Source organism: Thunnus maccoyii, chromosome 14 (assembly GCF_910596095.1).
Source record: "Thunnus maccoyii chromosome 14, fThuMac1.1, whole genome shotgun sequence".
Classification (NCBI taxonomy): domain Eukaryota; kingdom Metazoa; phylum Chordata; class Actinopteri; order Scombriformes; family Scombridae; genus Thunnus; species Thunnus maccoyii.
In genome coordinates, this window is record NC_056546.1 from 13,733,751 (window position 1) to 13,749,821 (window position 16,071).

A 16,071-nucleotide genomic window follows, 5' to 3' on the forward strand; every position below is an offset into this window, starting at 1 on the left:
ATTATTAAATGTCCACTTTACACTCACCCTTTCTCAGAAAATGTTATCTTTCATGGTTTATATAAACCTTCTTAAACCTGCAATAACAGATTTTTAGCCACTTGCAGACAGCTGAAAAAGCTGTAAACACTAAGCTGACAGATGAGCACCTTTTAAGTGAATAAAGTGAGCATATTTACTTATTTTTAGTATTCATTTGTAGCCATGTATAAAGCCACCTGATGAATGCCAGCCCATATATTCACTCTCCTTTTAGCTTTGTTTTTTGTCTCCACCAACTCCTGAATATCTGACTCTTGAGTGGCTAAACGGTGTTCGGCAGGTAGCGTACAGTAGATTTATAGAGCTGAAAACAGCTGCCTGCTGCTGGCAGAAATTACACTGATGAGAGAGAGGTGAGAGAGAGTGAACAACTATAAAGGTGCAGGCCATAAAACCCAAACAAAGAGCTGAAACATGCTATGAGGGGAGCTGCAGAGTCTGGTTATAATTTTCTGTGGATTCACCACGTAGTCATGAATTAAACCAAAAACTAACAGGGCTCCTCAAACCTCATTGCATGTTATAGTTGATATGTCATTAACATCATGCACTGACTTGATGTCTTGATTTCCTCTTTATTTCTCCTTTGGAGCCTTATTATAACTGAAGTTAAGTCATTCTGTCAGACAGTTAGAACAAAATGAAGGGCCTGGTATAAACTAAAATGTTGGAGAATTGTCCTTTGACCTAACATCTGCCAGCATGTGCACATTGGGATTATGGTCTATGTATTTATGAGAGCTCTGTTTCAAGTGATCTCAGTGCTTGGAATTTATTTGATTTGTTGAACTAAAATAAATGCCGCTGGACAGGCTATTGTGCCTCAGCTGGGATTTAATCGGCCCAGATGGAATCGAACAGATTTGCGGAGAAATCAAAATAGAAATCGTAATAGAGCCTGTCAGGTTTGGATCCTGGGAGCTGCGCTGTATGGGGGGAAGCCTTCGGAGAGAGGAGACTAATCACTTTCAGATGACTAGAGTCTAGTCCCAGTGAAGATGTGATTGTGTACTGCGTATTCTGTGTGTGCGTTTAGTGTAGCAGATGTGTCCAAATGTGTATAGTTTTTCACACTCACTCAATATCGCTTTGATCAAAACAATGAGATGAATCTTGGAGAAATGTGTTGCTGATCATATTGAAACACCAGAGACGCCTCATCTACCAATGCACACTCTCACCTTGAGGCTTCTCTGCGCTACGTATTCCTTTCGAAAAGATAAGTATTTTGTTCAATAGGGTGTTATCATTAAAGAGCTGAGACTGTGTGAAAGTGCATTGTGTTTTATGAATGTGGAGACACTTGAGTTAAGTTCAGAAGTGGCTTTTAACTGGCTTTGGAAACACTTTGACCTCGTGACATCCCCTGAAGTGCTTAGCGTCGTTTTCACTGCTGCCATTTGTCACCTGGGCGTGTCCCATTTTTCTTTCCACGATCAGGGTCCAAAACTCAGAAACATCTGGCACTTAACCAGAGACTCGACTTGATCTCTCAAAAACGCCACATATGCGGCTCCTATTGCACATGGCATCTCAGATACTCAAACTGTTGGGCTTCTCCTATATATCAATATCTCTAGCCGTGTACCCCCTCCTCCTTCACACTCATATACTCGTGCCATTATCTTGACCGGGACACCACTCCTTAAAAGCTCATCAATGCAGATTTTCCCTCTGAGCCAGTTCTCATTTCTTTTTTTTTCTTTGATAAGCGACAGCCCTTCCCAGTCCTTTTTGGGACAGACACACAACCTCCCCCAACCCCCCTTAACCTCCTTTCTCATGACAGATGACTTCACTCACTCATTCTACACAGAGCCCTGGATTGGCTTCCGCGGCATGCATACTTAGGGCAAATCCCCAAACTTACACATACACACACGCACAATTGGTGCAGCTGACCTTGTATAGGGGTTGCAGCTTCACTAAACCCCCCCCAAAAGCCTCCTAATCCTGTTCCACTGGGCCAAGGAATAAACTGAACCCTTCCCTGTCTATCCATGCCATTGTTTGACTGAGAGCTGTTTAAGGCTAAAAAAGGCATTAGATATATAAAAATCAAAATGTTTCCGATCAAAAACGCTGCCACAGTAATAAATGAAGATAATCCATTGAGGCTCTTCTAAAATATATTTCAAGATGAGGTGGAGCTGGGCTGTTTTTGGCAGTGTAATATTTTGTAGTTTTTCAGTTATATCCTGCACATCCTCCTTTCCCAGTGTTACGCTCACTTTCCAGGGACTGGTTTTTCCAGTGTGGTTAAGAGTTTCTGACTCTGAGGGTTGCAACTTCTTTGAAAAGGTCAATCGAAAACAGGTAGAGGGGTGTTAATCTCTCCATGCACGGGCTATGTTTTGGCATTGGTGTGTTCTTATTTCCACAAAACCAAGACATTCCTCCCTAGTGTATGGCAAGAGTTTTTAAAAAAAATGTTCCCACAGCCACAATGCTTAATACAAAGCCAAGAGGTCAACCATTGAGTTGAGTAGCTTGAATTGTTCAAAGACCACTTAATTTTACTAGGGCAATTTCAGCCATGCACTTAATCACGTCTGTATTGTTTTCATGCCTGAAAAAAATAAGTGATTCAAACTTTCTGTTGCTATTCAAAAGCCTCAAGGACTTGAACTTTAAAAGTAGAATATAATCACCATTATGTTCAATGGGCGCTATTATAAAGCCACTGGAGCGTCGCCAAATGTTAAAACTCAAAAAGTGTGTCACGTTTAAGCTGCAGTGAATTTTCTATGGATGCCATGCTTAATTTTGTGACATGATTCAGAGGACAAAAGGTAGGACCGCACCTGTCTGTGCGTGAGTGACATTTTAATGAGTGAGTTGACTGAGAGGATGCAGCTCCAAACCCACAACTAGAACAGTTGGCACCTTTTCTACTAGTATAACAAGAAAGTGTTTATACCCCAGATACAGCATAGTGAAGAGATTGTTTGTTGTTGTGCTGATGTTTTTGTCAGACGTACTCTCACAGCCATTTCAGATGAACTGATGCGTATGTTCATCGACACCAACCTTCATGTTCCAAATATATTCATCACATCATCTGTCAATCACAGTTTCCCAAAGCCCAAGATGACCTCCTCAAATGTCTTGTTTTGTCTCGACCAACAGTCCACAACCCAAAGATATTCAGTTTATTGTCATAGAAGACTAAAGAAATCAGAAAATATTCACATTTGAGAAGCTGGAATCAGAGGATGTGGACATTCCAAACGATTATCAAAATAGCTGGAGATTAATTTAATATTGATGATATAAAAGTGGATATTGTTGATATACTTTTCATATTGAACTGTCAATGTTGTAAATTTGCAAATATGGTTGTAAATGATATTTTTATAATAACAATGTATCAAATGACAATGTGTCATTTCAAAGGTGCGTATGTTTGTAGTTATAAACCTACAGATAGTTATTATCTGACTGCAGCTCACCTCACCTTTATGGAGCTTTATAGCGAGTTTCAGTTCATTGTTTAGCTGTCCGGCCTGCAGCTATACTGTTCTGGTTCACTCTCAGCACTCTCATAGTGTCTTTTACAGCCACAGCAGGCAGCTGCTTTCAGCGGGAAAAAACTCTGTACACTACCTGCCCAGCACCAAACAGCAAAAAAACACAGCTGGCGACTAGTTGGTGAACACAGTGGAGCATTTAGCAGCTAAAGAACCAGATATTTCCCTCAGGAGTTTGTAGAAAGCAAGAACAGAGCTAGTGGAAAGTGAACATTGGACTTACATTCATCAGGTGGACAGAAAATGCAACTCCAAATGAATGACAATGATGCTACAGAAGAAACAGTTTCTTGCAGCCCTGGTGTGGATGTTGCAGTGAATGTTGGCGTACATAAACAGATGTTCATCATAGGACACAGAAGATAAACAGTGTATTGTGTCTTTCAGGCTGTGTAATCTCACTTTATAACTCGATTTTTACTCCTTTGAGACCAAATCTGGGAAAAGGTCATATATATTTATTTGGCTCACGTCTTTATCTCTCATTGTTTTGTCTCCTTTCATCTTTTTTACATCTTTTTTCCCTGCAATAAAACTTTAAACCTTTCCATGGTACTATTCTCCTCATGGCTTGTTTTGACTGCTGCGCTACTCTCAAAACAGAAACTCTAAACCACAGGAAGCTGTAATAGCAAGAATAGAAATTATCTCTTGTATCCCAAAGTCAGCTAACTTTGCCTTGAAGATGATAAGGCTGCTAATAATAAGAGCCTCCTGCTTGGTTGTGGACACTCTTGACTGAGGAAGTAATTAAGTTCAAGCAGTTTATCAGTGGCTGGCCGGAGATGTGCTGTCTTTGTGTGATAAAGAGGGGCTGGTGAGGTATGCCCATTCTCTCAAGTGACCATCCCACCCTATTTTTCATCCTCCTCTCCTCTGTCGTGCTCCCTCTTCATCCACTTCCCATAAGGGAAGCCCAAAGCAGATCGAGGCTAGGAGCCACACATCTCAGGCATCATGTCACTCATCCCTTGGCCTGTCCCTCCCGGCTCTCCTCAAATGTCCAATCAGGCTAATTTTAACCTGCTTTAGAGGGCTCTGTTAAATTTGGCAGCGTGTCCCTAAGCGTGCCACGCCGCGGATCCATTTGTGCCGACTGTGTGCACGGAAAGACACACTGTGTTTCTGTTTTCTTTTTTGTAATGATGTTCCCATGTGGCTTCTATTTTACAGTCGGCAGAATTAGAATAGGAAGGGCTATTTGTGAGGGTGGTACACCGTATGAGCAGACATGTGATAGACTTTTTAGAATGCCTTTCCCTTTCAGTGATTGGAAAAAAAAAGCTGCTTTTAGCATCCAAGCGCATAACTGAAAATGATAACAGTGTACAAAGGTAGAGTACATGAAGTCACTGCGGCTGAGGCAGTTTGTTATGTAAACACCTAGGACTTGTGGTTGCTCATTATAGCAGTTTGAAACCCACTGTGTTATACATACACTTCCAGTCCTGGAGAAAGACTGAAGGCAAACTGGCTCCATTAAGATGTGGCTTTTTAAAAAAATCCAGTCTTAATAATTTCGGCATTTTCACTTTCAGTCCTCCATCAGTGTCTGCACAGGATGTGTTCAGCAGTGGTGGAAGAACAACATGCATCCTTTACTTAAGTAAAAGCAGCAATAACACAGTGTGAAATTTATTAGTAATACTAGCAAAACATACTTAAAGTATTACAAGTAAAAGTATTCATAATAAAGAAAAATGACCCCTGTCAGTGTTGTGCTATTTGATTATTATTAAGTAGTATTTAATGTTGTAGCTGGTCAAAGTGGAGCTAATTGTAACTATTTTATATAGGCTACTGTTGGGTAAGTAGGGTAGGTACTGATCATGAATGTGCTTTGACTGTAAACAGTAAATTTATGCATAAGATTGGCTACGTCCTTCTGTGTAGACCGTTGTAATGATTACAGTAGAAGCATATCTGGTCTGTCAGATGTGCGTGAGATGAAAAACGCAGCTGAAACGCCTTCTGTGTAGACAAGCCTTAAGAAATAAGATCAGTCCTGCCCATTATCACAGGACTCCAAGCTATAGACAGAGTGGGAGGCTCAAACACAGCTGAGCTTTATGGTCTTTCAGTGGCTTCATGTACGTCTCTTATTCAACGTTATATAAACCTGTTACGTCTCTGTTACTGTGATGTAGCCACTGGCCTGCAGCTACAGCATGTTCCCACTTAAAGTCCTGAAATGTTTCTAAATATGTAAACATGGATGTATTTGTTGGCATAATTGAATAACAAGCTTTGCCATTAGAATGAGCATATTTTCAAGCAGGGAAGCCGGAAGACACCATTTGTTTACAGACAGGTATGATGAATGAATAGTGTACAGACAGGCATGTACATGACATGTAAAACAAACCAGTGTTGCACATGAGGATCTGCAGAATACTAAGTGGGTACATAAAGTGATTTTCGGTCCTCTGGACTTGCAAAGATGCCCCACTTGCAAAGATGAAAATAGAACATTTTGTGACTCTATTAGCCACAGTCCAAATAAAGATATGTTCTTCAAATAAATATTAAAAAGCAACAAAAAAGACATTGTGTAGTGATTCAGACTGAAAACCCAGCAAACAAGTGATTACATAACATTTCTGTTTATCTGTTTTCACAGACAGTGAGATGGTCCCCCTGGACTGCTTGCGCCCTCGTTCTTTTGCTGCCACCCACCGAGCCTCTATTCAGCGAAACAGCGATGACCCTCGTCTTTCCATCAGCCTGTGTGACCTGAGCCTGCAGCAGCAGGAGATGCATCTGGAGGAAGATGATGAGGAAGAAGAGCGGCTACAATCCTTAAGCTCATCTTCCTGCCATGTGCCCCAAAACTCTCAAAACTCGCAGCAGTGCTCACTGCTGCCCAGCCATTTGGACACTGATCTGCACTTCCACTCAGTGCATGGCATCCATGTTACTGGGCTGGATAAGCACACGGTGGCGCGGCTGGATCACCGCGGTGACGAAAGGACCCTGGTGTTCACCAGCCGGCCGCTGCACTGCTCAGAGACTGTCTTTGTGAAGGTGAAAGCCGGTGCCACACGGCCTGGTTCTCTTTCTTACGGCGTGACATCCTGTGACCCAGCAACCCTGAGGCCCAGTGACCTGCCATCCAACCCAGAGTCCCTGGTTGACCGCAAGGAATTCTGGGCAGTGTGTCGGGTGGCGGTGCCACTTCACAGTGGAGATATCTTTGGCTTTGTGGTGAATGCAGAAGGGGAGGTGATGATGAGCCATAACGGCATCAGTGCAGGGATGCAGCTGTGTGTAGATAACTCCAGGCCGCTCTGGATGTTCTACAGTCTGCACGGTACCATCACACAACTCAGGATTTTAGGTACGTTCACTTTATCTTCTTTTTTTTTTAAGACAAAGAAAAAGAAATAAAAGTGTAACTATTTACAAGTTTATGCATTCAAAGTTTGAGATTCAAAACATGGGTCCAAATCCATGAAAGGATTGCGTAGTTTTTGCAGCCGCTAAACCTGCATAAATGAGACAAAAAGCGTGTAATACACAAAGCACCCGCAAAGGGTGACATGCACCACAGACTGTGCTGCCAAGCAAATAGTGTCATGGTGCACCTGCTCCATTTGCATGCATGTATGTAAATTAGGTAATATTCATACATTGGGTGCAAATTATTCTATACAAATAAACCTTGTTGCAAAAACAGTCTAATTCACAAAGACCAGTGCTAATTGCCAGATGCAATTAGGGTGAAGTTATTAGCGTCTTCAGATAGTTGGTGTTAACTGCACGCGCACTCACTCCTCCCTCACTCTCACCCTCTATCTCTCTTTCTCTCTCTTCAAATCTTCAAGCTTGTGAGGCTTGAATGATATTGAATTGATATTGAATGATATCAAGAGCGAAATCTCCAGACACTGGGGGGGATCAAGTGGGTATGTGGTGGTAGGCTTATCTCGGACTTTCAGCTACTTAAAAATGTCCTGACAGTGCTGATGGAGCTCAGGATTCATCCATAAGGGCTGCTTTATTACAAACAATTTCACCATATAAACCTTGAATCTGGGTGTAATAGCTGATCTGTGTAGATGTGTAGCAGAACGCAGAACATTAATTACCGTCACATCCTGACTGATTCAGAGTTAATGAAGTTACCGCTGCGGTGTTACGTGCATAAATACGCACAGCCTCTTTCTCAGTTTGGAGACGCACTTATAGTTTCAGCTGCTGTGTGATGCCGCAGCCAGCTGTGACACACAGCCAGCTGTGGGCTACAAACAGTACATCAATACTGATGTTCCTGTAAAATCCCAGATACATTCAGTGACACCTGAACTACATTATTGTGAGATTCAGACATTAATCTAACGTGTGTCAGACCTGCCTGAGTCACATTAATAGCTGTAGCCTAGTTTGATGGACATTTCAGTAGATTATGTTATAAATCCAAAATACTAGAGAAGTAAAAGAAGCAAAATGTGTTAAGTAAGTAAATGAAGTAAAGGGAAGTAAATGTGTTTTGTATGGTTTAAATCCTACTATTTGGATCAAAAATGGTGCCATCTATTTTTGTCACCTGCAACTTGTTTGTGTTTATAGTTTAGTGTTGGGAGACCAGATTTGGTACAAGCAAAAAGAAAATGTACCAACGTAGATCAACAGATTTCCATTGTTATTTTGTATTAGAATTGGTATTATTTTTTTTATTTTAAAATGGTGTTTCAAGAAATAAGAACATGTTCCAAGGACCTTTACGGGATGTCATTTGTAACTTTCCATTCAGAAATAAAGGCAGTCTGTGATCCTTGAACGACCTTTGGAGGCTGAATTCCCACTCAGCCAAGTCATGAAATAGTTTCTCCTCCTTTGCTTTCTGGGCTGCTCTGTCTGACTTTTTATCAACTCATCTATCTCTTCGGAATTTACATTCGGCTCCCACAATTTGCATATGAATGTTAACTTTGTATCTTCGGCTGATCAGAATTTCTGTCAACTCGGTTTAATTCCGACAGATTTCACATAATGATACCGCAGGATCAACTGAAGGTACTATGAAGTCTGTCACGCCTGTGATGAGATTTTGATATAATGGCTAACAGGTTAAGAAGCTGTTGAAGAAGGTGACTGAATGACCAGCAGTGGCACTGAGTAGTTATACCACTCACATCATTTTCTTCTCCAGGAGAATTTCTTGGTTTTATTGACTTTGAAAGTGAGACTGCAACCATACCATATTGCATGCCATGCATGACCACAGGCTGAAACACAAACATGTTGAGTACATGCTTTTTGATGGCGTGTGGAGAGACAAAGCACATGCCCTCAGTGAGGAGGTACAGTAAATAAGCTTCACCACAGTTTATGTGATTCCAGTTTGAGTTTGAAATATTTAGTATGACTTGCTCAGTTTTAAGAGTCCTGCACTGAAAGGATTTTAAATTCTTTACTTTTTATAAGATGGAGTCGTAGTCTCGCTCGGACTTACTGTATTATGATGTAGCTGTGAAATACTGCAGAGTGCTGTAAGCACAAATGCGAGTGCTTTCCATTTGTTTACAGTTGCCACAGATAAAGATGTTTATCTTAATTCTTTGGAAACAATCTTCCTTCACCCCCCTGTTGTATTCTGGCTAAATTGATAGTGATTATGTCTCAGCATGTTTTCACACAAAATGTGTAATTACAGGCAAAGTTTTTTGAGAAACTTCAGAGAGGGCCAAAATGCACTAGCATGTTGGAAGTTGTTGATTTACTTTAAATTTGTCTCGTAATTTATTTCTGGGTTACAGTTTCGCCTCTTCTCTCCTCTCTTTCATGTAGTCAGTCACACCAGAGCAGAGGAGGTTATTTCTGTCTTGCGTGGGCTCCCAGCAACCAGCATTATGTATCAGGAGGGGGCCCGTGATAGCTCCTTATGATGCCCTCTATATGCATTATTAAAATGTAATTGCATGGAGGTTTGAGATGCTGGGTTTTCCACCCACAGCCCCATTCCCTTAACACTGACTCTCCAATCGTTGTTCTACTTCCTCTTTTCCTCGTGCAATTTCATCCTCACTCCCCACTCCCCTCCCCCCGCCCCCCTCTCCTGATTCTTTTGGGTATGAGCGTTCTTCGAGTCATTACCCACTCCAGTTGTGGGGAGTGCGTTTGTGACGTCTCCTCTCACCCACACGCTGCAGCCTCACGCCATGAGTTGCCATGGAAACATCTAGCCACTGAGGCAAGTGACAGTTTGTCATGGCTGGGTGTTGTCAAGCCTGTGAAGTGGAACAGATGGGAGTCTGTTGCTTTCACATGGTCATTTTGTCTGTGTTATCTTAGACACCAAGATTTTATCATTTCTTATGAAATATTCATTTTCAATAATGGCCTACTCATGTATTTCCTTATTACAGGTGTCCTGCTGTGGTTTTGTTTCTGTATTTGTTCAGCTTAAAGCTGCTACAATTAGTATTTTTACATTAACAATTGATCTAGAGCTGCAACAATTAGTCGATCAACGCAAAATTAATTTGCATCTATTTTGATAATCAATGGATTGTTTTGAGTCATTTTTTACGAAAAAAAAAATATAAAAAATCTCTCATTCCAGCCTTAAATGTGAATATTTTCTGGTTTCTTTGGTCCTCTATGACAGTGAACTGAATATCTTTGGGGTTGTGGACTGTTGGTCAGGACAAAACAAGACATTACAGATGGCATCTTGGGCTTTGGGTAGCAGTGATCAACATTTTTCACCATTTTCTGATATTTTATAGACCAAACGACGATAATGAAATCAATAATCATATCATTATCAATAATGAAAAGAATCTACCACTTGTATGTGAAAGGGATTGCTGTTAGTGACAAACTCACAGAGAATTATCACCAAAGCTCAAGTTGCCTTTGGCTCTGCAAAGCATTTCAGCTCATTTGTTTGTTTATTTTTATAGCCCATAACTTTTAGTTTTGGTTCACTCTCACCACTCTCAGCAGTTTCCGTTCCAGATGCAGTGGACAACTTTCTTCAGCAAAAAAGCTGTAAGAAAAAGCACCATACATTACCTGACTAGCACCTCACAACAGACAAAGTTAGCAATTAGCTGATGAACATAGTGGAGCATTTAGAAGAGCCAGAAATGTCCCTCAGGAGTCGGTGGAGAGCAAAGCAGAGCTAAAAGAAGGGTGAATATTGGACTCACATTGATTGGGTAGCCAGAAACAAGACTCCAAATGAATACTAAAGTTGTTCTGCACTGTTTCCTAACAAGTTCATAATATCAACCTAAAAGCTGATGCTATATCGGCCTGTTTTCACTTCCCCCAAGTGGCCAAAAAAATCATTTAAAGCCTGACTCTTTCAGACAGTAACGCTAACAGAAAAAGAAATACCCTGATGGGGTGAGTCAGAGATTTTTATGTTTGATAAGCAAGTGTTGAAAGCCACCATACACATGCTCAAGCTCAAATAAGTCTCCCGTGCTGCCTGCATAGCTAAAGACATTTACATACTCGTTCCTGGCTATGCAGCCAGCAGTAATTCACAATATGAGGGAAGATGAAAAGTACACTTGATGAAAGGGTACATGAATAGATATGAAGGTTATCCATTCTGCCTTATTTGGGTCGACAAAGACATTTGCAAACAGCTGCGTTGCCACATAGGTCACGTTAAGTAGGTAATGGAAGGGTGTATAAATGCTACCGTTTGCATACATGACTCTGTATCCACTCTACAATATGAAAATATAAAGAATAAACAAATAGACGACTCTGAAAGCATGTTTCAGCAAAGTGGTACAAACATCCCAGTACTGACCTTAAATGCAAACACATTCTGGAAAGGTTTTTGCATGGATTACAAAAAGTCCTGTATACATGCAGACTTTGTTGTATTTGTTGATTTTCTGTCCAGCAAATTGGTTGTTGCACGACTAAGAAGCTACTATGGTTTGTTTGTGTAGGCTGAAACTGAGACTGCAGTTGTTGGAGTGGTCCAAGGAAAAGGAATCAAAGTTCAGAGCACGTAGCTGGAGTTATGCAACAAAACTGTATACATTTTTGTATACAAGCAAGCAAGCAACAGACCACATAAATGTATCTTTTTCTCTTCTTATTTTGTCATTTAATTTTTTTCTGCTATTTTGCACCATCTGTGGTTCTTTTTTTTAGCCATTTCTCCCCACCACACTGTCAGTGTTGGGAAATTTGGACAAGCAAATTGTGGGATAGGATGTAAACTAACAATATTAGATTATTTGACACATGGAAGGATGGTGGTGCCAAGTAACCGGCCAGTCTGACAGTGCAGCAATATTTCTGCCATGGTCAGTTGAAGGACAATGTGTAAACAACAATGGCTTGTGGCTGCCAGGCAGACTAGATCAGAATTTGTCTGTGGATTCGGGGTTGGTATTCTAGTCTGTGAGGAGAGATGAGCTGCCAATATGAGAACTGATGCCAGAGCCGGTGGTTATGGGGTGCGGATGGGGACGCACCGTATGGGACGGAGAACAGATAGATTGTGGAAGCATTTTGTACCCTACCCAGAGGGATCATGGGCTCATGAACAAGGAGGAGGGGGGTCCTTGGCGTCTCTGAAGAGACTGCACCAACTCAGAGGCTCTTGACTCACTCACACACACCCACACACAGACACTCCGGACTCACAAGTCATCTTCTTGGTGATAATACAGACTTCATGTATGTGTGAGTGTGTAAGAGAAAAAGTGACGGATGGAGAAGGTGAGAGAGAGATGCAACAAGACATCCGCTCTCCTCCGTTTGCTAATTTAAATTATCAGCTCAACTTCCTCTCAGTATGAATGATGGAAAAATTTAATTTACAGTTATGGAAGCATTGATTTTGTCTCTTTTGAACACTGAAGTCTCTTACTTTCATAGATGATCTTCGTGTTGATAGTCAGAAAGTCTTAAGTGTGACCCAGATGTCTTTTCTGTATTTTCAGGCTCATCTCTGCATCCAGATCTCCGAGGCCCATCAGTTCCCAGTTCTCCATCCTGTACACCCAACACACCCACGATGCTTTGCAGCGGCAACTCAGAGCCCAACCTAAGCACACCTTTTAACATCAACCTCAATTCCAGCCTCAACTCCAACTATCAAACTCTCTTTTCTTCCTCCGCAGGTTTGTGTTCCAATTTACTCTTTTGTCTCTCTATCTTTATCTGTACCTACTTAGGTTCCCCCAGGGTATTGTCATTGTCTTAACAATCAGTTGTCCTAATGACCATCCTCAAAATCTTCATAGAATTGGGGAAAATAAAAAATGCATACAGTGTGCACAATTATTTTCTTATGCCATTTCCTTTCCAGATAGTCATGATTTTTTTTTCTTCTTTGTTTATGATGTTTTTGTTCATGATTCATCATTGATTAAAATGTAGAGGTCAGGAGGACAGGGATTGAACAGCCAGCATTACACAAACACTGACAGAACAGAACCACAACATTGACTCACAATATGCATGTTAGAACATGAAGCAAATATTTACCTCGGTGATGTGAAGCAGTGATCCCCGACATCACCGCAGTCCCAAGCTACAGACAGCATGACAGAAAAACTCCTGACAAATAATGGCTGTAGAAGCAGCAAGGATTGCAGCGCAAACACAATTATTCCTCCATAAAGTTGTTCTGAAGTGTCATTAGTAGAGGAAAACAGTGGGAGGAAGAGTATTGACAGCATATGGCATATGGAAGAGTATTGCAAATGGTGCCTTGGATATACATTGCGGTGAGTTGACTGTGTTTCTTTCTCACACACTTCAGGTACAACGCCGAGCTCTCCGTTCTCCAGCCACCCAGAGTCCCCTACCTTCCCATCCTGCTCAGGCTCGTGGAGCGACGAATGCACTATCTGCTACGAAAATGTGGTGGACACAGTCCTCTACGCCTGTGGACACATGTGTCTCTGCTACGCCTGCGGCCTCAAACTCAAGAAGATGGCCAATGCGTGCTGCCCCATCTGCAGGAGGACAATCAAAGACATCATAAAGACCTACCGGAGCACGTAGGCTTGTGTTAGACAATGTGTTACATCGTCAGGTTCAGCTCAAGAGGTTGTCAAAGCCATTTAAGACTTTGTAAAGACGGACACAGCACATGTGAAAGCCCTGCTTGTTTGTGTGTGCAATCTGTCTCAGGTACTCTACAGCAGGACATTAAACTCCATCATTTAAACATTTTATCTATGTTACGTCAAATGCACACGGTTGGTTCCTACCTGTGACGTCTCAGTAAGGACCCAGCAATGAGATTCATCAGAGACCATTAAGAGAAACAAAATACTCTATGTACTAGTGCAGTAACAGAAGATTGGACCAAACACATCAAACCTTGACCTACTGTTCTCCAGAGACTGTGTATCTGTTGAAGAGAAAGAGTAATCTGAGAAAGCATCTGACCTACTTCCTGCAGAGAAACCCTTCATTCTGCTGGTGATAGCATTGCTGCTAGCTAGATGTAGAAGGAGTAAAATTGTCAGAGCTGTGGGACAAGCAAGGAGAATAAATCTGTGGTTTCATCAGCTGCTTCTCTACTGCTTGTCAAATAGCATTCGGTCAAAAGACAGTGTTGAATCGATTCTCTGCTAAATCTGAGAGAATAGCAACACAAGACAGTTTAACTTTCCTGAATGTTTCCAAGATTCCAGAGGCCAGTGAGGAATGAGTAGAAATTGTTGGTGAAATTTTGAAGCAAAATAAGCCATTTTTAATGCAAATTCTCCTGTAATGATACACGATGAGAAGCCTACAACTCAAGGGTAAAGAACTCCTTAAAGGAACTCTGTTTTGTAACGAATGAAGCGTTTTGTCGAATATCTCACTACCTGCTGCCTGTGAACTTCAGGCAGGGTGAAATTGTGTGAAGGGTAAGAATGTGTGAACATCGTCACCATAGAAGGTCACGCTTGCGGTGAATGAGAATGTAAATCTAATCTGTGAAGAGGGAGGAGGCGGAGAGAGGATGTCGTATGTTTGGGATGAAGACAGGGGAGGAAGGGGCACCTTTGCTGTGTGTCTGCACAGTGTTTGATGCAAAGAGACTGTTTGCTCGTTCAGGCACAGAAGATACATCAGAACTTTTATATGAAAGCCTGTAAAATGTGGGATTTGCATGGGGTTGCATGTCCTGCTCCTTGGCAGCGGTCCCCACCATCTCTGGCTGCTCGGTAAGCCTGGTGGATGCTGTAATTTGACAAAACTCATGCAAATAAACATTGGTGGGCAGTGAGGTATTTTTAAAATGCTGAAAGAGCACATACGGATAACGAATAAGCATCTTCATCATTTCTAGTAACCCATGAAACACAATAAGTTACAGATGGCTTTGCTTTCTTCAGGTTACACACTTCTCTTTCTTTTGTGTGTACATTAAATCAGAACATGAATATTTGCTTTCAGTGATGACATATTTTAGTACACTGTGTCTTCAATTGAAAAGAAAATTCACACGTGCAGTCAGTGACGACGATGTAGCTTGTTATTGTGGGACTTTGTGAGAATTTCATTTGCATATCAGTTGCTGAGTGCTGCTCTCCATCAGTAAAAGCCAATTCCAAGGACATTTTCACATGACTAATCTCATACATTATGTACTGCTTTTTGCTAATTAATACAAGCTATTTTCAGGTGTTTTTTCCTTTTTTTTATTTGGCCTTGCTAAAACATTACTCCTGATTTTTTTTTTTCCATAGTGTTGACGCTTGTCATATAATTTTCTGGAGGGAAAATGAGCAATTATGTTGTTTGAGTCACAGTTATGTTTTAGTACTGGTGTGCCTTTTTAAAAAGAGAAGTCTGGAAAACCTTTGGCTCGTTAGGCTCCTTTCTGTGAGGAGGTTCATATTAATCTTTAAGTCACGCTTATGTAGTTGTTATGTCTCTGACGTTAGCAGGTAAAACCACACAACCTACCAGTTCAAAGCTGTTGTGTTTGACTTTGAAGCGAATGTTTCAGTGTGCTTAAAGGTATACTATGCAGGATGGTTGGTGTTTGTAAACACAGCGTTCAAAGTTGGCCCCTCCTCCCCGAGCTGAGAGCAGAGCAAGAGAGAGAGAGCGGGGGTGGTCGAGCGAGCTAGAGAGTGAATAAAGACAGTGAGTGGTGCTGGTGAGAACAAAGTTATGAATCAGATAAATAAAACGTTATTCTCAGATTGTTTCATGGCGGTTATGTTCTAAAGCACAAATAAACACGCCCACAACTCCGCACAACGCTGTGGGAAGGTGCTGCATTGCCAGAGTGAATGCAGAGCTTAGTCCTGTCTGTTGTGGCCTCTCTGCTCTGCGTGTGTGTAGTTCAGCCCCACCCTCGGTCAAACAGACACACAGACCTGCAGCTCTTTATACATCCCCTGACAGAGATAGAGAGCAGAGCGGATCAGAGGAGAGAGACGGAGACAGCGATGTAACCTGGTCGCTACACTACAAGTCCCAACCCAGATGCTCAGAAGTGTCCCAAACACAGCAAAATAATAAGAAAATACGGGCATAGGGCAGGGTCTCTGTAGATAAATAC

The 16,071-nt window shown here is 41.6% G+C and overlaps 1 protein-coding gene across 1 annotated transcript in view; it reads left to right on the forward strand.

The window, feature by feature from the left end:
- The window catches only part of LOC121911755 (E3 ubiquitin-protein ligase NEURL1-like), a 31,022-nt gene extending 15,435 nt beyond the window's left edge, over positions 1 to 15,587 (forward strand). The window contains exons 4-6 of the mRNA XM_042433582.1: positions 6,193 to 6,909; positions 12,497 to 12,676; positions 13,321 to 15,587. Coding sequence (XP_042289516.1) covers positions 6,193 to 6,909; positions 12,497 to 12,676; positions 13,321 to 13,565 — 1,142 coding nt within the window. The 3' untranslated portion in view covers positions 13,566 to 15,587. The remainder of the gene's footprint in view (positions 1 to 6,192; positions 6,910 to 12,496; positions 12,677 to 13,320) is intronic.
- Positions 15,588 to 16,071: the final 484 nt, after the last annotated feature.